At 35.5% G+C, this 21,127-nt stretch overlaps 4 protein-coding genes and 1 pseudogene across 5 annotated transcripts; 4 read left to right on the plus strand and 1 right to left on the minus strand.

The window, feature by feature from the left end:
- The first annotated feature begins 847 nt into the window (after positions 1 to 847).
- LOC123228070 (methylcrotonoyl-CoA carboxylase beta chain, mitochondrial-like) lies at positions 848 to 4,763 on the plus strand. The gene is made up of 10 exons (XM_044653271.1): positions 848 to 1,287; positions 1,363 to 1,482; positions 1,826 to 2,260; positions 2,495 to 2,585; positions 2,708 to 2,949; positions 3,037 to 3,201; positions 3,388 to 3,462; positions 3,587 to 3,718; positions 4,295 to 4,351; positions 4,438 to 4,763. Exons 1-10 carry the CDS (start codon positions 1,096 to 1,098, stop codon positions 4,639 to 4,641), a joined length of 1,713 nt encoding a protein of 570 aa, XP_044509206.1. The 5' UTR covers positions 848 to 1,095; the 3' UTR covers positions 4,642 to 4,763.
- Positions 4,764 to 5,579: 816 nt separating this feature from the next.
- On the plus strand, positions 5,580 to 8,669 carry LOC123228073 (thioredoxin M3, chloroplastic-like). 2 transcript variants are annotated; one of them, XM_044653274.1, is made up of 2 exons: positions 5,580 to 5,981; positions 8,062 to 8,669. In XM_044653274.1, exons 1-2 carry the CDS (start codon positions 5,789 to 5,791, stop codon positions 8,373 to 8,375), a joined length of 507 nt encoding a protein of 168 aa, XP_044509209.1. In that variant the 5' UTR covers positions 5,580 to 5,788; the 3' UTR covers positions 8,376 to 8,669. The 2 variants fall into 2 exon arrangements, with proteins under 2 accessions (XP_044509209.1, XP_044509208.1); XM_044653273.1 differs by having other exon boundaries at positions 5,588 to 5,981; positions 8,056 to 8,669.
- A 4,120-nt stretch (positions 8,670 to 12,789) lies between these two features.
- On the plus strand, positions 12,790 to 13,960 carry LOC123227716 (general transcription and DNA repair factor IIH subunit TFB5-like). Its single transcript, XM_044652833.1, has 2 exons — positions 12,790 to 12,824; positions 13,542 to 13,960. The coding sequence occupies exons 1-2, from the start codon at positions 12,790 to 12,792 to the stop codon at positions 13,717 to 13,719; spliced, it is 213 nt and encodes a 70-aa protein (XP_044508768.1). The 3' UTR covers positions 13,720 to 13,960.
- A 120-nt stretch (positions 13,961 to 14,080) lies between these two features.
- Positions 14,081 to 16,340, plus strand: LOC123227713 (annotated as a pseudogene).
- Positions 16,341 to 16,396: 56 nt separating this feature from the next.
- On the minus strand, positions 16,397 to 20,461 carry LOC123227715 (ER lumen protein-retaining receptor erd-2.2-like). Its single transcript, XM_044652832.1, has 6 exons — positions 20,118 to 20,461; positions 18,764 to 18,963; positions 17,833 to 17,973; positions 17,621 to 17,701; positions 16,825 to 16,949; positions 16,397 to 16,701 (listed from the first exon to the last, which is right to left on the minus strand). Exons 1-6 carry the CDS (start codon positions 20,338 to 20,340, stop codon positions 16,653 to 16,655), a joined length of 819 nt encoding a protein of 272 aa, XP_044508767.1. The 5' UTR covers positions 20,341 to 20,461; the 3' UTR covers positions 16,397 to 16,652.
- Positions 20,462 to 21,127: the final 666 nt, after the last annotated feature.

Consider the following 21,127-nt stretch of genomic DNA (forward strand, 5'->3'; position numbering starts at 1 on the left):
ATATCGTTTTATATATGAGTTACGAATTCAAACTATAAATCCAAACTATCAATTTGAATCACAAATTCGACTAAACTAGAACCACGAACTGAAACGGTAGAATGAACTATAAATTTAAATCAAATTTAGGTCAAACCAAATTTAATCAAATACTTCTTAATTTGAGTTTGATTCGATTTTAAAAATAAATCAAATCTTTCGATTAAACTAATTTAGTTTAAATCCAGCTCTAAATGTGATCAGTCCGGTATGTTTTCACGGAGCACCAACAATTCTTAAGTCTAATAGTTGCCATTCAGCTGGGGAAAACCTCGTCTACACTACAATGGTAAAAATAGGAATCTTTATTCAGATTTCGAATGTGACTCCAATTTCCTCATAATGAAAAATGAATAAGTCGTCAACTGTACAGCAGAAAATCTGCAGCTTGACGTTACTTCCATTGTCTAACCCACTACCGCCTCAACTTCATTTCCCTAAACTCAGCGCTTGTTGTTATAGGCGTAAACAGGAAAAAGATTTACACAAACAAATAAATTATATAAATTTATTTATTTATATAAAAATGATATTTTATGATTGAATAATGCAGTTTTTTTTTTTCCCACTAACTTTGACTGTAGCCTTGAAATGCTCGGGCCCGAACCCAATAATTTAGTGTGTAAATTTTTTTATGCAAATCCGAGACCCGAATTCTGTTAAGACCAAAACTGAGTTTTTCAAACCCAAAATTTCATTTATTTACAAATTAATTTTATCTTAATAATATTATATATATTTATTTATTTTAAATACATAAATAAATATTATTTTATTATTAATTTATAAGTATGTGAATGATTCAAGTTTATCCATTTTATCCAGTCCCGTCCGACAAAAATTATCCTTTTCTACTCTGCTTTGAATTTGATGATTCAAGTTTATCATCCCTATTTGTAATTTTGTACAATTTGCCTAGCAACCGAAAAAAATCTTTAGTTTAGAAATAACCCAGCAAATGCAATCTTGTCTGTTAGCCTATGTATACAAGTAATTCACACGGAGGTAACTAAACGGAACCGAACCTTGAAACAAAGAGAGAGAGAGAGAGAGAAAATGCTGAGAGCGTTAGCCCGGAGTACAGCAGCTTCAGTTTTAAACTCAAATTCATTTGAGCTTCTTCAAAGACGGCAGTTGTGTAGTCTAAATGTCCTTGCCGATGGCCTGGATAGGAATTCTGAAGCTTTTGTCACAAACTCCAAGATTATGGAAGGTTTGATCGCCCAACTCCACTCCCATATTGAAAAGGTATGTTTTTTGCAATGTTATTATTGTTGGATGGCGTGTGAATATGGTTTTCATTGTGGGATATTTTTGGTTAAGGTTCTTGAAGGAGGAGGAGTTGAGGCTGTTAAGAGGAATATGAGTAGGAACAAGCTCTTGCCTAGGCAAAGAATTGATCGCCTTATTGATCCTGGCTCTTCTTTTCTCGAGCTTTCCCAGGTTTACTTCCGTTTTCGGCTTTTTTTTTTTTGGTTTATTGGATATTTTTTATTCATTTCTATGGGATTAATTGTTGTTGCATATGGATCAAATTCATTTCTAGAGTCAATGTGTTTTTGTATTTATGCTTATATGTAATTTTTGTGCAAAGCAATACAGGAATTGAAGAAGCTTGCGTGTGTCATTTTCATGCTAAGCGTTAAATTTTAGAATTAGAATTGTGCGATTAATTGAACTTGAGAAGTTGCTACTTTGTTACTTGACTCGTTGACTGAAAAAATTTGACTTACAAGGGACATTGTTGGGATGTTTTTGTCTCTCATTAAATATTTTGTGAGTGAAGCTTGCTGCACATGAATTATATGGAGAGCCATTACCATCTGGTGGAATAATCACGGGAATAGGTCCTGTTCATGGACAACTTTGCATGTTTGTTGCTAATGACCCAACTGTTAAGGGAGGAACCTATTATCCCATCACTGTCAAGAAGCATCTTAGGGCACAAGAGATTGCCGCACAATGCAAATTACCATGTATATATCTTGTGGACAGTGGAGGTGCTTTCCTTCCCAAGCAGGCTGAAGTCTTCCCTGACAGGGATGGTTTTGGGAGAATTTTTTATAATCAAGCCACAATGTCTGCTGAAGGCATCCCTCAAATTGCTCTGGTATTAGGCTCTTGCACTGCTGGGGGTGCTTATATTCCTGCCATGGCTGATGAAAGTGTAATGGTTAAAGGAAATGGTACCATATTTTTAGCTGGACCCCCACTTGTAAAGGTTAGTTCTGGACTTTGTGGTGTTCCAACTTCGTACATGCTGTAATTTCTTAATCTGTTTCATGATTAGTTTGTACTTTTTATAATTTTTAAGAGTGTCATATACATATGTCCCTTTAAGTGTGCTTGTGTGTATTCAAGTAAATTAACATGCATGCCTGTATGTACTTATTTATTTATGTATTCATGCATGTTTCTAAAAGATAGGTTGTATCTAAAGGAAAACTTTCAGTAGGCTGCTACAGGAGAGGAAGTCTCTGCTGAGGATTTGGGGGGTGCAGCTGTTCATTGTAAAACATCAGGGGTTTCTGATTATTTTGCTCAAGGTATCTACTTTGGTTGTCTAGTGCTTTTTAACTATTTTGCAAGTACCACATTTGAAGTTAGTGTGACTATTTTAGCACTTGTCCATTAGTGTTTACATTCGTGATTTTAACCGTTCTTTAAGATGAACTGCATGGACTTTCTCTTGGGAGGAATATCATCAAGAACTTGCACATGGCTGGGACACCAGGAATGATTAACGGATTCCAAAGCATTAATACTGATTTTAAAGAACCATTGTATGATGTAAAGGAGCTTCGTTCCATAGCACCAGCAGACCTCAAGCAGTTTTTTGATATCAGATCAATTATTGCTCGCATTGTTGATGGAAGTGAATTTGATGAATTCAAGAAACTGTATGGCACTGTGAGGACATCTAGAGCACTTGAATCTTTTTAGTTGTCTTATATTATACTGTCCATGAATTTGTTAACTCCACTAGCTTTTGTGCAGACCCTTGTGACAGGATTTGCTAGAATCTTTGGACAACCTGTGGGAATTATTGGAAACAATGGGATATTATTCAATGAGTCTGCTTTAAAAGGGGCTCATTTCATTGAACTTTGCACTCAACGTAAAATTCCTTTGGTCTTTCTTCAGAATATTACTGGATTTATGGTATGTAATTTTTATTTCTGTTTCCATCACTCTACAGACAAAGCCTTGTAGACATTCTCATGTCCTTGCCTTTCTTAGGAGAGATACACATCAAACCAATTTTCTTAGGAAGCTATAGTTTGATTTTGATTATCCAGGTCCATAATGTCTATAGAATTGGAACCTTAAGGGTGATTTATCTTGCAGGTTGGCTCAAAATCTGAGGCAAATGGTATTGCAAAGTCTGGAGCAAAAATGGTGATGGCAGTTTCATGTGCAAAGGTTGGAAATGGGAGTTTATGCAACTCATTATTCTTTTATTATTATCTTTGAGTCACTGATCAGATAAAAGGATATCTGAATGAAAAAAAATATAATAACCTTTGCTCCTTCCTAATCGCTTCAGGTACCAAAAGTTACGATAATAGTTGGTGGAAGTTTTGGTGCTGGAAATTATGCAATGTGCGGCCGTGCATATAGTCCAACTTTCATGTTTCTTTGGCCAAATGCCAGAATATCTGTGATGGGTGGCGCTCAGGTAGCTTTTCTGACCATTACTTGTGCAAATTCAATGTTTCAAAGAGTCATCATGCCTTAGCTCTGAAAAGAGTGGGCAGAAGTAGATTAGAATTTTATTATTAAACCTTTTCTTTTGCTTTACCATCATATTTCATATCTGCCCACATTTTTGCTGTGTGTGCACGTTGTACTGAGGAGAGTAATATAGAACAGAATTAAGCACATCCTGTACCATGTTGTATATGGTACACCACCTCATAATGAATTAATGATCCCCGTTTTAATTATCAGAGTCTCCTGAATTAAAAGTCTTGTTAGGTATTTGGTTCTACAGTTCATTAATCGATTAGGTTATTTGTGCATTCAAGTAATATGCAATGCTTAAGTAGCAGATGAAGTTCATTCGTTGTTTCAGTACCTTCATAAGTTAGTACTCTTGTATGGAATCAGCAGACCTTCTTCTCGAATCATCTCCTTGACTGATTAGCTTTTAACATGTTTGCCTCAATCCATTGCAATAATTTGTTTGACTTCTGAATCAATTGAATTCTTTTTATTAAGTGTGGAATGCTTTTCTTTCCATGGCAATATTCAGGCTGCCGGTGTGCTCGCTCAAATAGAAAAGGCCAACAAGAAGAAACAAGGAGTTCAGGTAAACTTTATCTATCTGGAAATGGGATGATTTATATCTTACTTTGACGACTTTTATATATGCCCACGCATGAGCTTTTATCTCAGTGGACAACTGAGGATGAGCAGAAATTCAAGGCAAACGTTGTCGAGGCTTATGAGAGAGAAGGAAGTGCTTATTACTCAGCGGCAAGACTCTGGGATGATGGAATCATTGATCCAGCTGACACAAGAAAAGTAATTGGTTTCTGCATTTCTGCTTCTTTGAACCGCCCTGCAGAAGATACCAAATATGGTGTATTTAGAATGTAATTCCATTCCATTAATTTCAAGCAGCCACATGCCCGCTTTCAATAATTCCAAATATGTTTTTCCTGAAAATTCTCTCACAGATTTATTTGAAATTCTTGCTGAAATTGCCAGTTTAATCTTCAGTAACTGATGCATCCACTTCCCTTCACCCTCATCTTTTGCCTCAAAATGTGCTTTTAACTTGGTACCATTTCTAGCCTTCTAGGGTGAATATGAGCCTGTTCTCGGATGTTACAAATTATGCTGGAAATCATCCTATTATGGATTGATCAAGTGTTATTGAATACTAGGGTTAGATTCGAATCGAGTTTATTCGAGTTTGAAATTGAGTTTAGTTTGAACAAGTCTGAAACTAGTTCGACTCAAGCAAATTTGATCTTTAACTCAATAATAAGAGTTAAATATTTTCAAGTTTTAGTTCGAGTTCGAGTCTTCTAAATATTTGGTTTGCTAAACTCTTGAATATGGAATTTTTCAATATGAATAAATTAAAACGATGTTATTTTGATTAATATATGTCGAAATAATATTATTTTAATTATTTTTTATTCAACTACAATATAAAACCTTGAAAACTTGATTTGACCTAAAATTTGAGTTTGACTTTCCCCGAACGAATTAACCTGAAACAACTTTATGGGCATATTTGTTTGTTTCGGTTTGGCTCGGGTAATATTATTTAAGCTCCAGTGAAATTACATTAGATTTCGGGTTCGAGTCCCACTGGGCGTGTTTTTTAATATCCATATCACGTAATTGATTGAGTTTTCCTTACCGTTGATTTAGATTTTAGATATCAGGTAGGGCCCCACTAAACCCCGTACTAGCCCCACTTTCATCTGATTTGTCGTTACTGCATCTAGTAAGACAAAAATCAGCAGAACTCAGATGACACATAAATAAATAAAAATAAAACGTGCCAATTCTGTTTTCTCATTCTGTCTTCGTTGTTGCCATTTTCTCATTTGCTGTTGCAGAGACCAACTGATGCACTCAACCTAACTGCAAGTCTGTAACTGACTCATCTCATCAGTCATTCCTTTCCTTCATCTTCCACTTTCTCAACAACCCATCTCAACACTAACAAAACAAACTCTTACTTCTACCAAAAACAGTTAACAAAACAATACCTTTTCTTACTTTGCTAATGGCTTCTGCTACTTCTTCTTCTGCTTCTTCCCATTTGGCTACTCCACGTGTCTTTTCGTTTCCTTCTCGTAATCTCAGCCCCAGCGCCAATGCAATCTCCTTTCCCTTTCGTTTGCTCCCCAAAAGGGCAACTCTCAAGACCCGAAACGCGCCTCTTCCACTTAAGATACTGTGTATGCGTGAACCTAAAGGTAACTTCTTCTTTCTCTCAGATCTGATTCTTTTTTGTTTGATTTCAGTTTGTTTAATGCTTACAGTAGTGGTATATGTTTGGTTTTGTTGTTGTTTCGAGATTTTTGTTTTTCGATTTATTTAAACTTTGTTTGTTTGGCAAGAAAACGCAGGAAAAAAAGGAGCGAAAAATTGAATTTTATGTTGAACCCACTGCCCATTTCCTGTTGTTTGTGGTAAGAGTTAGAAATATCAGAACTTTCACGAACTAGGCTACAATATAAGACTTTGGTTTGGATTTGGGTTTTATGCTGAAATGTTAAGGAAATCTAGTGAAGTTTGACCGATTGAAGGTCTTTTGTGCAATTGGATTTATGTAAAACATTACATGAAGGGTTCGGCATAAGGCTGAAATTGATCAGTTATGTGACCTGCAGGCTAAGGCCAGGATTCTTTGCTTTAAAATGAAACAAAAACCGAAGGTAAGTAACTAAGATTTGTTTCTCTTCCTTTAAATTTGGCTAAAACAAAAGTTTTATAGAAGCCACCTTGCGGAGGTGATAAATCCCCATTATGTGCTGTAGAGGCTACGATTCATTTTATAAGCAGTAGAAGTATCTTGTGAAAGAATTTGCTTTGGGAGGGTATAACATTTTTTAGAATGATCTGCACTTGCTCAAGTTTGTGATTTTGTGGCAATTTGCCTTTGTTGTTCTCGTAAAATATTGAGCAAGTGATTTTGACTATTATTGTTTGAACAACAATATGGTAAATGCTTTGTTATTCTAAATGTTATCTAGATTTAGGAGAGTTTCTCAAACAAAAATTTCAATGATGATCTTTCAATATCTCTTTAATCCACTTTGTTTTGGTCAAGTGAGAGTAGTACTTTCTAATTGTTTACTTTATTGTATTCTTTTGTTTATTTTGGTTGGTTGGGGGTCATAAATGATAGCCAATATTGTTGATCATACACATTTTATCAGATCACTGATTTTCTTTTTCTCCTTTTTATTTCTGTTTTTCTCCATCCTTATTGATTTTGATTGCCTTTATGGAGTAAAAATAATTCTTCTATATAATTGGGGCATTGTCATAATGATTGGCTTCTTACGCCAACGATTGGGATTATAGAAATTATTTCTTCATATTAGACCATTGCATGAAAACATAACTTTTTACTCAGATTTTAAAGAAATAATATGGAATAAAAGTAATGGATGACTGAATCTTATCTAGACCTATGTAAGGACTGTTTTGTTAGAATTGATGTTTCAGCATAAATATTTACTTTAATTGGAAGTGATCTTCATGGTTGCGGACAGATCTTTTTTTGTGATAAGTTCTATTGTCTATGGAAACATTCTGTTTTTGAAAATGTATTGTATACTATTGGCCTAATGGTTTTTGATGGTAGTGAATCTCTTTCATGATAAATGTTCTTTTATCTATGAATTCAACTTATGTATATGTGGAGGATCCTGCAATGCAACTAATTCATTTCAAATTGGAATTCTGGAGCGTCTTCCTTGATTCAGTTTGCATTCCTTGTTTCAGAATGCAAATATTTTTATTTCTGCTGTCGCAATGTTTCACTCTCTGCATTTAGACAGTTCTACTCAATTGATATATTGCTTTATGATGAACTCTAAGATATGTAACTTTGGAAAGAATTGATATAAATCATTTTATTCTTAATTGTATAAAAACCTTGATTTTTGTCAATAGTTAAAACTGACTAACTATTTACATGTAAATTCGTCAGTGCAAAAATCGAATAACCAAAATAGTGAGTAAATGACAAAGAGAGATTACATGTAGCTGATCCTGACACTTGTTAATTATATTAAAAAGAAATGGATTAAGTTAAAATTGTAAATCATTGAAGTTTCGTCAATGTTATTGGATACTCTAGTAATATTATGAAGTACCATCAATATTTTTGTCTCAAAATTGTTTCACAAAGACCTTTATTCATAGTATAACAAATTGCTCCTTAGCCTTCAACATATTTAAGATTTTGTTCTCAGCCTTTCAAGGTTTGTGGTGTTAGATATCGGATGCCATCTTTGTAATAATATGTTGGTTACGCAGCTGCAGTGGTCACAAAAGACTCATGGGAGAAGTTGATTCTGAACAGTGACATACCTGTTCTGGTTGAATTTTATGCGAGTTGGTGTGGGCCTTGCCGGATGGTCCATAGAGTAATTGATGAGATTGCTGGAGAGTATACTGGGAAACTTAAATGCTATATGCTCAACACAGACACTGACTTGCAAATTGCTGAGGAATATGAAATCAAGGCTGTACCTGTTGTCTTGCTGTTTAAAAATGGAGTTAAACGTGAAACCGTGGTTGGAACCATGCCAAAGGATTTCTATGTCTCTGCTATTGAGAGGGTTATCCAGCCATAAACATGACTTTATGCTTGCCTAGGACATCCAGTAAAGTCGATCTTTTCATGAGATGGTACGATATTGTTGAAATTTTTTTGGTCGCTCAGTCCATTTATTGTACATCCCTTAGAGAATTTACTTGATTTCAGTTACAACCAGAAGCACTGGACTGTTTGACTATATTTTGTAAATGTGTCATTGTTGTTCCTATTCAATAATGTTCAGCTGAGGCAACGTCTGATGAAGCTCTTTCGAAAATTTTTTCACAAATGGATGTTTCTGAGTTTTAAGTATGTAATGCTATTTTCCCAAGCTGTTGTAATTGATTTTAAAGGCATGGCTAACAATTCTGGCTAAACTTCAAAATATGAGTTAAAAGAATATGAGCACTAGGCATATGCAACTTACAATTTTCAAGAGAGAAATTAGCCAATGAAAACATGCCTTCCAGATTGAGGGTTTTCAGTAGAGATGGTTTGAAATCATCATGAGGGCATGCAAATTCCTCTCTTGTCTTCCCCTTCTGCTTGACAGCAGTCATGGACACCAACAAAGATGGTAAGTTTTCAAGCATTAGATGTATCATTCTCTAAAGCCGAAAAGTAAAAAATCTCAATTATTTGAATGAAGTCTGAAACTTAATATGGTACCTCCAATGTCTCTTCTGCTGTCATATCATCTATAAGGAGAATGTTTCTGGTGATTCTTGCAAACATTTACTCTAAAACCATCTCAAACATTTTGCAGCCTTTCAGGAGAGAAACTCAGAGGAGCTTTTTAGTACATGAAATTTCTGAATCAAATGAGTATATATGGAAGTTCTATCACTTTAAACTAGTTTTAACATTTTTGGTACATAATTTTAAAACACAAATGATGTGATTTATTTTTATCTTTAATTTAAAATTATTAAATTATATAATGACGCATAATTTATATACCCAAATTATGTACAAAAAATATGTACGCATAGTTTTATTGTTTAGATTAGTAAAACAAATCATATTCAAGGTTCTTTTGAAATTTATTGGATCAAAAAATTTATAATAAAACTATGTGTACTTATTTTGAGTATTCAAACAGGTATATAATATATATTATTATGTGACTTGATGATTTTGAATTAACGATAAAATTATATCAAATCACAAAAATGTGTATACCTATTTATATACTTAAAGTGAGTAAGCATAATATGTTCAAAAATTGATGCGCTTGCAGCTACAAGCCCACAATAAAATCCAGGAAAAAAAAAAGCAGCACTATTCTGCAACAGTACTTGGATTCCATTGGGATTGATTTTAATGAAAACCTAGCTTGTGAGAGGAGGAGGAACTACTAGCTTCGACCTTGGGAAAAATTGTTGGGTGATCATTCAGGTAGGGAACTGATGCAAGTTGTTCCAGAATTATAGAGATAGAGAAAGAAGAAACACACACACAGAGAAAATAAGGAAGAACAGAGGGGAAATTCACACAATTGTTGTGACCTATTCATTCAAAGTTTTTCCCAGCGGTTACATATATCTCCCGCCTAATCAAAAACGTTGCCGTATTGATTAAATGTCAAATTACAAAATAGCCATCAAAGCTCTTTAAATGACATCTCAACTCTTGTTTATTTAACAATCTAACACCATATTGCATAACAGCTTCCATGCCAACTCAAACGGTTTACTCTGCATCAATTCCCCCTACTCAAGCTTCCTTGTCCTCAAGGAAGAGTTTCGAAATGTGAAGTCTCTTTAAGCCACCACACAAGTTTCTCCAAGGAAATGAGGATGTTATCTTCAACATAATTGCCAAATATCTGGCATCCCATGAAAACAGAATGGTAGCACAAGAGAACATTAACCACGTAAACAATGTAAAAACCAACATAAACAACTTGTTGTGGCACCACAATGAACAGACCAAGCTCCTCACCACACACATACTGTCCCAATTCATGACATTTGTTGAATTGTCTCCCAAGAATTGTCTCATACATCTCAACCATTTGAATCTGTAACAATGTTGGGGATTTTTTGTGAGTCTCTTCCAAAGAGGCATTCACCCCATTGGATAGCTCAAGGGCTACAAGTAATGTGATACCAATCTCAGCTACATTAAAACCCTTCCAAAGGCCCGAATATCCAGCTTTGCCCTCAAATTTTTTTATTACATGACTAGTTCCATAGGGAGGAAGCTCAAAGGCAGCAAAAATCACTTCATCTAGAGTAAATGATTCTGATTGAAAGGACTGGGGCTGCTCCCATTGTTTTGTATGAGTATCACTGATCCTTTTTCTCTTGTGTGCAAGTGTTGTAGCTCCAAGTTTAATTCTGAATATTTGATGGAAACAGTAGTAAACACCCTGAGATGCAATAGTATTCAAGTCACGCTCAGTTAGTTGTCGCGCTTTTACCTTATTCACCACAGAAAACTCTTCAAAGCCGATGGGACATTCACTATACAAAAAGTCTCTCCACCCTTTGACGGCAAATCGAACTCCTTGATTTTGGACAATATTAACAATTCCAACATTAACACTCTTTTTCTTTTTCTTTACCTTTACCTTCACTGATCTAACTCGCATATTTCGTCGTCTCAATGAGTCATCACAATTATGCACCACATACTCTCTCTCTTGGATTGATACATGTTTTGCATTTGTCTCCAATTCATCTTGCCCTACTGAATCTTCCACCAAAGCTGACACTGAAGCGGAAACAAAACCATATGGTAAACGGGGAATGTTTGGAGTAGGCAACAGACCTGAGTTATTGCTGATTTTCGGTGGACAGGCAGTATTATTTTGGTGATAAATCGGAACCTTCGGCACTGAAGGAACATAAGGAGTACGAGTTACAGGTTTTGGCTGGTCTTTAATTGCAGCCACTGTTATTTCTTGTAACTTTGCTAGTGCATAAGCGTCTGATAACGTTTTCGGTCGAAACATTCTCACTGGCATTTGTAATGCATCAATTAATCCAGATAAAAAGAAACTCAAAGCTTGGTCTTCTCTAATGCCAGCTCTAGGGTATAACTCACCAAATTCGTCTAAGTATTGTTGTAAGGAACTGACTTGCCTCAGGTTACGTAAGTCGGCCAAAGGATCATCATATACATAATTGCCAAACCGTGCACGCATTGCTGTCACGTATTCCTCCCAAGTCACCATTGAATTATTCCTGGTTTTCATGAATCCTTGGTGCCACTGGATGGCGCGATCCTTTAGATGTAATGCAGCGACCTTAACTCGGTCCTCACTCAAGGTTTTATCAACATCAAAATAATATTCGACCTTAGTAATCCAAGTGTCGAAGTTATCGCCATTAAACCTAGGAAACTCAAGTCGAGTCACCTTCTCCCAAGACATTCTGGCCTCTGAATTCATCTTCAAACTACTTCCTTCATCCTTCTGAGCAACCGATTGCGACATCACTTCTGTTTGCTGTAAACTTAGTCCTCCAATCATTTTTCTAATTTCTTCCATCGAATCCTTCACGAAATCTTGCCGCCTTTTCTCCGATTCAGATATCAACCCTGCTACCATTTGCGTGAGTTCTCGTCGTAGCTCCTGTAGACGCGTTCCTTCAGCCATCGCCAGGTCGAAGCTCTGATACCAATGATGCAAGTTGTTCCAGAATTATAGAGATAGAGAAAGAAGAAACACACACACAGAGAAAATAAGGAAGAACAGAGGGGAAATTCACACAATTGTTGTGACCTATTCATTCAAAGTTTTTCCCAGCGGTTACATATATCTCCCGCCTAATCAAAAACGTTGCCGTATTGATTAAATGTCAAATTACAAAATAGCCATCAAAGCTCTTTAAATGACATCTCAACTCTTGTTTATTTAACAATCTAACACCATATTGCATAACAGCTTCCATGCCAACTCAAACGGTTTACTCTGCATCAGGAACTTTGATCAATTGATAATTTAGAGTTTATTTTATTTCTGTAACTTAGATGCAATCTGTATCTTCAAATTGGATTATTCATTTAGTTGGGTTGAGCTGGGAGTATGAGTTTATCTAAATTGCATTAATTATTTAATTTTCGTGAAGAAATTATTTTCAAGAATTTAGGATGAAATTATTTGTATTTAGTCCAATTTTTCTTTAAAATTGCATCAACTGCTGAGTGTATGACTCACTTCTACTCTATATAGACAGATAGTTTTCACCTCAGTCTGATATTATTTTTGCTACCAAAGAACGGCTGTGGATAAACAGGATTGAGCATTTGATGCCCGTAATTCTTTATGGAAGAAGTTTATGTTTATAATAGTAGGTCATAAATTTATTTGTCAAGATCAAGAATTGCTATACATGCGATTTGTTTTTCAAATTATCTGGTTGGACTTACACCATGAGTGCTCTGATCTCATTTCCTAGTTTTTTTTTTTTTGCAGTTCAAGCTCTTGAAGCTGCTGATACATTATGGTGAACGCCATTAAAGGACTGTTTATTTCCTGGTAAATATAGTATTTTCATAAGCATTGCTGATTATGACCAATTGGCCTTGGTCAGTTCCTTTAGGAGTGTTTGCAGAGACTTTTTGTTATAATAATACCATGTGTAGAAACAATGATGTGTTACCATGTGACTGAGTGTTCTTTAATTTTCAATTATTCAATTACATGTTGACACGCCGTTGTTTGTATATAAAGTTGTGCAGATAACACAACTCTTTTTGTTAACTACACACAACAAGTTTTTTCTTAATGGCTGGAAATTCTTGATGATTTTAGCATCTTCCCAGAGCTATTAAAGGCTACAATGGTAAACTTATGGAATGGCTAACTGGTTATATATTCAAAAACTTTATGAGGTATTTCGTTGTAATGATATGTGTTTTCCAGATTAATATTGAAACTTTAAGTCTATTGAAGGGCTGATGGTAGGTTAAATTGAGTATCAATCCATTCATGAACTGCTATACAACTTATTATTATTGACTGAACCATTTGAAGGGATTTGTGGCAATTTACCTTCAATTATTTCTTTTGAGCTGATTTTGTTTTTTTCTTTCTTCTGTAAATCATATTCTGTGCCCATTATTTGACAATTTAGTAGGTACACACTGCAAAGGGAGGTCCATGCATATTGTGCTTATGGCGTCGTTTGCTTAATGTTTTCTCACCCATTTTCCCTTTGCTACTGAAAGACTTCAATCTGTGTTTAAATTGCAGTGACATACCAATGGCACAGTTCATTATCAACTTGAATGCTTCGATGCCCACATCACAGAAATTCATAATACACATCTTGGATAATACTCACATGTTTGTGCAACCCCATGCAGCCGAAATGATTCGAAGTGCCATTGCTGAATTTAGGGACGCAAATTCCTATGAGAAGCCTGCATAATCTCCTTTTCTTTTTTCCCATGGTAAAGTTATATGTGAAAGATTTTTATGTATTCAAAGCATTGTTTTGCATACTTGGATAGATTGTGGACTGTTTAAAATGGATCAGGTGCTTCGAGCAAGATACTCTTAAGTTCGAAATGTGATAGATAAGAATGTGTTTTGCTGTGAACAATGGTAGGCTGCACTATTAATTACAGTTGCGAAAATTTTCTTTTATGTAGTTGATGCATATTTTAGCCAATTTCTAAAGGTGCCAGTGGTCTTGAAGTATGATTATTGTGTTACCATTCAATATTTTAAGTGATAGAGAGCATTCATCCAGAAATAAAACTTCATTAAATGTGAAATTTGAAGAACAAATTGACCAATTTAAAACTTCTAGACATTATCACACTATAGGATAAGTTCATGAATTGTCTGAGCACAATGGACAGGTACAAAAGAAGTCCACCAAATTATGAATAAGTAATTGATTGATATGAAGAAGTAAATATGTTCTATCCCTTAAAGTTCAGTTCCCTGTTCTTCTCCATTCATGAACAATGGAAACTGGAAATTTCATTTGTAACTTGCAGAACTTCTACATGGTTGCTCTTTCTCAGTTTCGTGCCTCATTTCATAGGGAACATCTGAACGGCTCTGTTTCATCATCTTTCATAGCAATTTCATTCATTAACATTTTCTGTAATACCACCACTTGAGGCACCAGAAGCAGTGTCAACGAAAGTAGTTCCTATGCACCATTTACTGCTCTCATTCCCTTTAAAGATGCACAAGGTTGAGCTGATTCCTTCTCCAAAAGATATGCAGCTATCATAATTATCATTTTCATTGAGTTCTCTCAAATATGGAAAGGATGCCAAGGGGTCTTTAAATCAGTGTTAGCTTATAGTTTCGCACTCTAATAAAAGTATTGCAAATATGAGGGGCTTGAGATTATAAATCTAGATAGTCTTTGTCTCCAAAAGTGCACATATAAATCATAAAACTCAAATTTACCGAACGTCTATCAAAACCAATAAACATTAACTGCATGACAGCCTTGTTTCCCAACCAATCGCTCAATTCTTTCTTAACAATTGCTTATTTCAGGTTTCACACAGTCCCCCGCTAAGCTTTGATTAAGTTTAACTTCAATAACTTACTTTACAACACTACGAAAATCTCATTGATCCTCCACTTTTGCTTCATTGCAAGCTAAACTTGTTTACAGAAAATCTCTTTTGCCAAAACTGTCAACATGGGAAGTGAATATATCCCACAAGGAGCTCACTCAAAGATGCCAAACCCGGGAATGGCGACCATTCTTGCTTTTGGCAAGGCCTTCACTCACCAGCTTGTTATGCAGAACTTTCTTGTTGACGGGACAGGTATTTCAAGAGCACCAACTGCAATGATCCTGAGCTCACGGTGAAGCTCACTTGACTTTGTATACTTACTAAATTTCATCTTTTTTACTTATTTTTAGCTTAATGTAGAACACGACCTTTAGTTTTAAACTTTTGATTCAGGTTATTACTTGACAGTTTTCTTTTTCTGGCATCTTGCAGCCGAGACAACAACCGTTATAATGAGGAATGTTGTGATGTCAGAAGAGATCCTGAAGAAATACCCTGAGATTGCTGTTGAAGGCCTTCCTACTGTAAAGCAACGGTTGGATATAAGTCATGATGCTGTGACGTAGATGGCCATTGAAGCTTCACAAACTTGCATCAAGAACTGGGGATGGCCTGCATCAAATATAACCCACTTGGTCTATGTCTCTTCAAGTGAAGCTAGGCTGTCTGGTGTGATCTTTACCTTGCCAGAGGAAACTGATCAAGTTATGCTGTACTTCACTGGCCGCTCTGGAGGTGTGGCTGGTCTCCATGTAGCAAAAGATATTGCTTAAAACAATCCTGGAAGAAGAGGTCCGTTAGCTACTTCTGAAACTACCATTATTGGATTCAAACCACCATGTGCAAATAGACCATATGACCTGGTTGGTGTTGCACTCTTCAAAGATGGTGCTGGAGCCATGCTAATAGGATCAGACCCAGTTTTGATTGCCAAAAAGCCTCTCTTTGAGCTCCACGCAGCATTTCAGAATTTCCTGCCAAATACCGAGAAAAGTATAGATAGATGGCTCACAGAAGAGGGGATTAGCTTCAAGCTTGCCAGGGAGCTTAATTGAGTATCACATGGAGGAATTCTGTGTTAAGTATATGGATGCTGTTGCACTGAGTAACTAGGATTATAATAACATGTTTCGGGCAGTTCATCCAGGGGGTCCTCGAATATTGAACAGGATGGAGTAAGAGACTCAAGTTGTTGCCCGAAAAATTGAGTGCCAGTAGAAAAGCTCTGATGGACTACGGCAATACTGGTAGTAGCACGATGGTACATGCACTGGAGCACATGATTGAAGAGGGACTGAAAATGAAGAAAGTAGAGCAAGGTCAAGGAGATTGTGAGTTGGGTTTGATGCTGGCTTTTGGTCCTGGAATTACCTTTGAGGGAATTCTTGCCAGGAATCTCACCGTCTAAAAACTTATGAAGCCTAATAATTCACAACATCACTTCACTTAATCTATGTTTAGAGTGTTTCTGCAAAATAAAGAACTGTAATGCATTCACAAACAAAAGCACATCACATGAATTTATAATAAAGCATACCATAAGGAGTAGGCACAACGGAGTCAAATAATAAACTTGACATTTGATATAAGCAAAATATTAGTGTTGCACAAAGCTAATCTGGCTATAACAATCATGTTTAAAATATAAATATCCACTCAAATTTTAAGTATCCCCATCTTTACAAACTCCACTTGTCTTCCGAATTTCCAGACATGTTTGAAAGAGAATCAAAACCCGTGGAGAACAAAAGGGGAACTTGTAGGAAAGCCACCAGCCACATTCTCCGATTTAAGTTAACTCTGTAATTTTCAGTTACACTACTCCTGAAGGAAGTCGAAGCACAAGCTGTCCTCCAAAGACACTACAAAGCAAAAAAAGAATTATTCTCAGAATGCAACAAAAATTGTAGGGAAAAGTATTCATTTAAGTTTCAGATCTATCTGCAGTTCAACCAAAAAAGATAACTGCAAGGTCAGCAACCGACCTTTTGACATAGTAGTAACAGAAATCAGCCAGAATGAAAGTTTGAACAATCTCGGAGATAAGAACCATTGAAGGCCATAACCCATAGCCCAGGGCTACAAGCAAGTGTCCGCGACTATCCAGAACCTGTCAAAGGCAATGAAGATAAGGCTTTGATGGCATAAATAATCAGTAAATAATGCCGAAATAGATCTCAATAATAGCAGCAACAACATAGAATGAACCAAATCAACTGATATTTCACCAACATGTTTTTCCCTCCCAGAAGCATTACATCAAACAAAAGACCTTTGCTGGTGAACCACGTTCCTAACAGTAACTCAAGCAACACTTCAAAGCTTACTTGGCAATAACGGCATCAGCAATACGATATAGTGTAGTAGCTCTTAAATGAGTTCACAGAAGCACAGAGTAGATAGTAATTGCAATCATGCATAAATTCATGATCTTCTCATATCACATATGCAAAAAGTTGGTAGTGTTATCATCAAGATGCCTATCCAAAAAATAATGCCAACGTTACTGCACTATTCGGCTAGTCAGTAAATGCACTAAACAATAATCAGAAGCAGTGATCAGTCAAACTTGGCCATCCCATCTTTACATCTCTTCATCATGTCAACTTAAGCTACCAAAAATGCTGAGAGGTGGTATAAATTGAATGACGAAATCTTTTACACACATTTTCAAGTAGACATGCCATATCAGCACACCTCAGATCTATAGTTTCATATCAGAAAGGGGAAAAAATCATACAACTTAAACAGTTTTATGAATTCAACCATACAAAATCAAACCTGGAGAACCCAGTGGGCACAGCTCAAAAACCTTGCAACACCCAGTGCAAATACATAATGGGCAGTGAATGGTTCAACAATCTGAAAGCACAAAAAAGAAAAAAGATTATTTATTGAGGAAAGAAGAATAACACAAAAGGAGGAAACCAGTAAAGGGTCTAATTTCAGGAAAACCTCAGAATATATGTGTTTTACATTCTAAGATAACAAACCTTTGTGTTCTGCATAACTCGCAACTGGGGTAGTACTGAAACAGCTTCAAGATATACACAGAAAGCCCAAAAAATTCTGTTGACAAAATTATGTGAAGTCGATGGATGTATAAGCAGAGCCAACACTGCACAAGGTACCAGCTGCACCCAAATTAAAAAAAAAAAAGATTCAGCTATTTAGGAATTCATGAAACATATACTCCCATATAAACTAATCCAGCTGAGCATGAAGGAATATAACTATGCAACTGATTGAACTTGTATACTTAAAATTCTAAAAAGGAAATACATTTATTTCCCTGGGTTTAACTATCTACACAGTGGTATTATTTGAAGAGGGCATATCAAATGTAGCAAGAAGCTTCTACTCATGGTTTTAAAAACTAGATACACCGGTTGATCCGACCGGTTGGACCATCACCCACCAACAAAAAAGGTTCCGATTCACTTGATAACCATTTTTAGAGTCAAAAAGGATTGGACTAGACTGAACCAGGCAGTTCGAACGGTTGAACCAAGTAAAAAATGGGTTTTGAATCAACATAAAAAATCAATTTTTAAAAAAATCATTATAAGGACTTAAACCTAAGACTTCATCGATCAATTTTGAGCATATATACCATCAAACTAAGTTTATTTTGATGATAAAATAACTCAAATTATATATTTAATAATAAATTATACAAACTTGTTTTTAATATTATTTTTAAATAATTAACTAATCCAACTACCGGTCAAAAAATTTGACCATCAGTTGGACCAAACCATCTCATCCATCGGGTCAACATCCAGTCTAGTTCCGAAAACATTGGTTCTACCATGGTACATTTATTACAAGGCACCACCGCAGAAAATTAACTCTATGAGTATCTCACATATATACTTTTGTTAGTATTATTATTTTTATTTATATAAACTTAGAAAAACTCACCACATAATATATTGCAAAATTGTCCTTATCATCCATGTAACTAGATCTTAATTTGAAACGGATCATATAGATGACCCACACGGTTGTTGCCAAGGTAGATAAATCAAGGATGGTGTGTATATCATACTCCATAACGAAGCTACAGTACAGCCTAACAGCTAAAAAGATTGCTGTTAATTCCTGGGATTTGAGTGACAGTCCTGCAAAAAATTTACAAGAACTTTAACACTAGGCCACCATAGTTATAAATTATGGCATAACAGTTTGCAAAAGAAATATATATAAAAAAACATTAGCCATGCAGATACTCTGTAACACCTATTGAAGCCAAGAAGATCTTGCTGGTGATAATTAGTAATGTAAGGGTAAACAATACTACAGTTATACAGACTGGTCAAGAAAATTATCAAAATAAATCACAAAAGTTACACATTATATAAATCAAATGGTATATAAATTGCATTGGAAGGCAAGGAAAATCTTCCGCAGAAGCTTTGTTCCTGTGTTCCTTGAGGACAAGGTAATTTAAAGCAGGAGGTATTGTTACAGCTAGAATTACAAGACCGTAAAGCCACTAGTTAGTCTATAAAACAAATATGATGTCGTTTAATAGAATAATTAGTTTACAATTAAAAGATTGATTAGTTCAAAATTAAGAGATTATAATATACACTGGCTTGGTGAGCAGGCTTATAATGTAAAAAGGCTTAAGGAGAAGATAAAAGGTAGATCACATATTATTCAAAATTCTCAAATCTTCTTCTAAAATTCTCTCTGTAAATCTTCTTCTTCCTCTGAAATTTCTGAATTTCTATATCTTCGAATCTATTCTTTCCTTGTTTTGCTTCTTCTCTTCTTCAATTTAGTTTAGTTCATAACAATACCACATTAAATTGAGATTACATTCCTCCCATACAAAAGATAAAAGAAAAAATCGCATCATTAACAAGCTAAATAAGAAACGAAACTTTAACCCTATCACCAAATAGGACTCTAGAAACCCTAAGAAAAACACAAATCCCAAGCTAAAATTCACACTCAATAGACAGAAAATAACCATCCCTCTCCATTCATCAGAATTTATCATCAACCAGCCAACAAACAAAGACATAGCACAATAAAAAAAAAGAAAGGATAGAAAAAGCCCTCAAATCATCCAATTAACCATAATAAATACATATAAAAAAACAACAACTTGGAAGAGCTCAATTCAGAAACCCCAGCCCAGATAATATAATAAACATAAAAATTCACAGAAATCCAAAAAACCAAATTTTATTGCGAGAAAACCCCAAAGATTCAAAATTTTATAACTAGAAAACCCGTAAAGTTCAAAATTTTAATTCTTTCATACCAGCACAAGTTTTCTCTTTCATGAGTTTGTATATCAACACGGAAATTCCAATGGAGTGTACGGCCTCGGCAGCTACGAAGAGATTATCGTGATCGTGCACGATAAATCGCAGCAAGACCAGCGCCGCCATCCCAGAAACCACGGCCAAAAACGCCTTCACCTTCGGCGGCTGCCGTCGGACCCATGTCGACACAGCGTGGATCGGCCTCTTATGTGCCCTCATGACGACGCACAAAATCTTCTCGCTACAAGTGGCGGAAAACGAAGGAAGCGAGATAGTGAAGAAGAAGAAAGTCCCGATCGGGGCTGAATTAATTGTGTTTTGTTTTGGTTTTCAAACAAACCATCGAGCCTTTAATATGGTCGCTTTGGTTGGTACTCGGGTCGGGTCTGTATGAAACCCGGATCCGGACTTTCAAAAGCAAACGTTGGATCGTGGACTTCTGTTTTACGGTGGACAATGGATGTAGAGTTGAGTTGGGTAACCAATCTTTAACTACTACATTACTTAATTTATTTTATACCTTTTTTTCTGATTCAATGATTTTTTTCACATATTCAATAAAATTATATATACACATATAAAAAGGTAAATCAATTAAAATGCCCTAAATGATAGTAACGAAGACTTTCGAAATTATACGGATATAATCAAAGTCAATTTCTTCGTTCGCAATTTCATCTAAAAGTTATTTAAAATCAAATATTGTCTACAACAAGTTGATCTTAATCCAGGTACTAAGTAATGAAAAATTTTAAAAATTCGCTTAAATTATTAAGTTACTCTCAATCACGAGATTATTTGTACCTCCAGGATTAGGTACTGATTTACATATTCATTATATGTTTAAATAAACCCGTTTTAGATTTGTACTTACTTTACCCGCTCTTGTTTTGGTATGGTGCTCGTATCTAATCTGATCCATGGGTTTGCCTGGTCTGGCCATCTTTATGTTTATGCTTATGTGGGGTGGAAATATTTTCCCCCTAGGATCTTCCACAATCTTAAG

The sequence above is a fragment of the Mangifera indica genome, chromosome 10, assembly GCF_011075055.1.
Source record: "Mangifera indica cultivar Alphonso chromosome 10, CATAS_Mindica_2.1, whole genome shotgun sequence".
NCBI classification, from domain to species: Eukaryota; Viridiplantae; Streptophyta; class Magnoliopsida; order Sapindales; family Anacardiaceae; genus Mangifera; species Mangifera indica.

Excerpts from the sequence above, each read along its gene's own strand:
- LOC123227716 (XM_044652833.1), top strand. The coding sequence starts at position 12,790 with ATGGTGAACGCCATTAAAGGACTGTTTATTTCCTG. Across the intron at positions 12,825-13,541 it reads AAAGGACTGTTTATTTCCTG|TGACATACCAATGGCACAGT; the intron begins GTAAATATAGTA and ends TTTAAATTGCAG.
- LOC123228070 (XM_044653271.1), top strand. The coding sequence starts at position 1,096 with ATGCTGAGAGCGTTAGCCCGGAGTACAGCAGCTTCAGTTTTAAACTCA. Across the intron at positions 2,950-3,036 it reads TCAAGAAACTGTATGGCACT|ACCCTTGTGACAGGATTTGC; the intron begins GTGAGGACATCT and ends GCTTTTGTGCAG. Across the intron at positions 3,202-3,387 it reads AGAATATTACTGGATTTATG|GTTGGCTCAAAATCTGAGGC; the intron begins GTATGTAATTTT and ends TTTATCTTGCAG.
- LOC123228073 (XM_044653273.1), top strand. The coding sequence starts at position 5,789 with ATGGCTTCTGCTACTTCTTCTTCTGCTTCTTCCCATTTGGCTACTCCA. Across the intron at positions 5,982-8,055 it reads GTGTATGCGTGAACCTAAAG|CTGCAGTGGTCACAAAAGAC; the intron begins GTAACTTCTTCT and ends TTGGTTACGCAG.
- LOC123227715 (XM_044652832.1), bottom strand. The coding sequence starts at position 20,340 with ATGAGGGCACATAAGAGGCCGATCCACGCTGTGTCGACATGGGTCCGA. Across the intron at positions 18,964-20,117 it reads GAAAGAGAAAACTTGTGCTG|GACTGTCACTCAAATCCCAG; the intron begins GTATGAAAGAAT and ends AATTTTTTGCAG. Across the intron at positions 17,702-17,832 it reads GAGTTATGCAGAACACAAAG|ATTGTTGAACCATTCACTGC; the intron begins GTTTGTTATCTT and ends TTGTGCTTTCAG.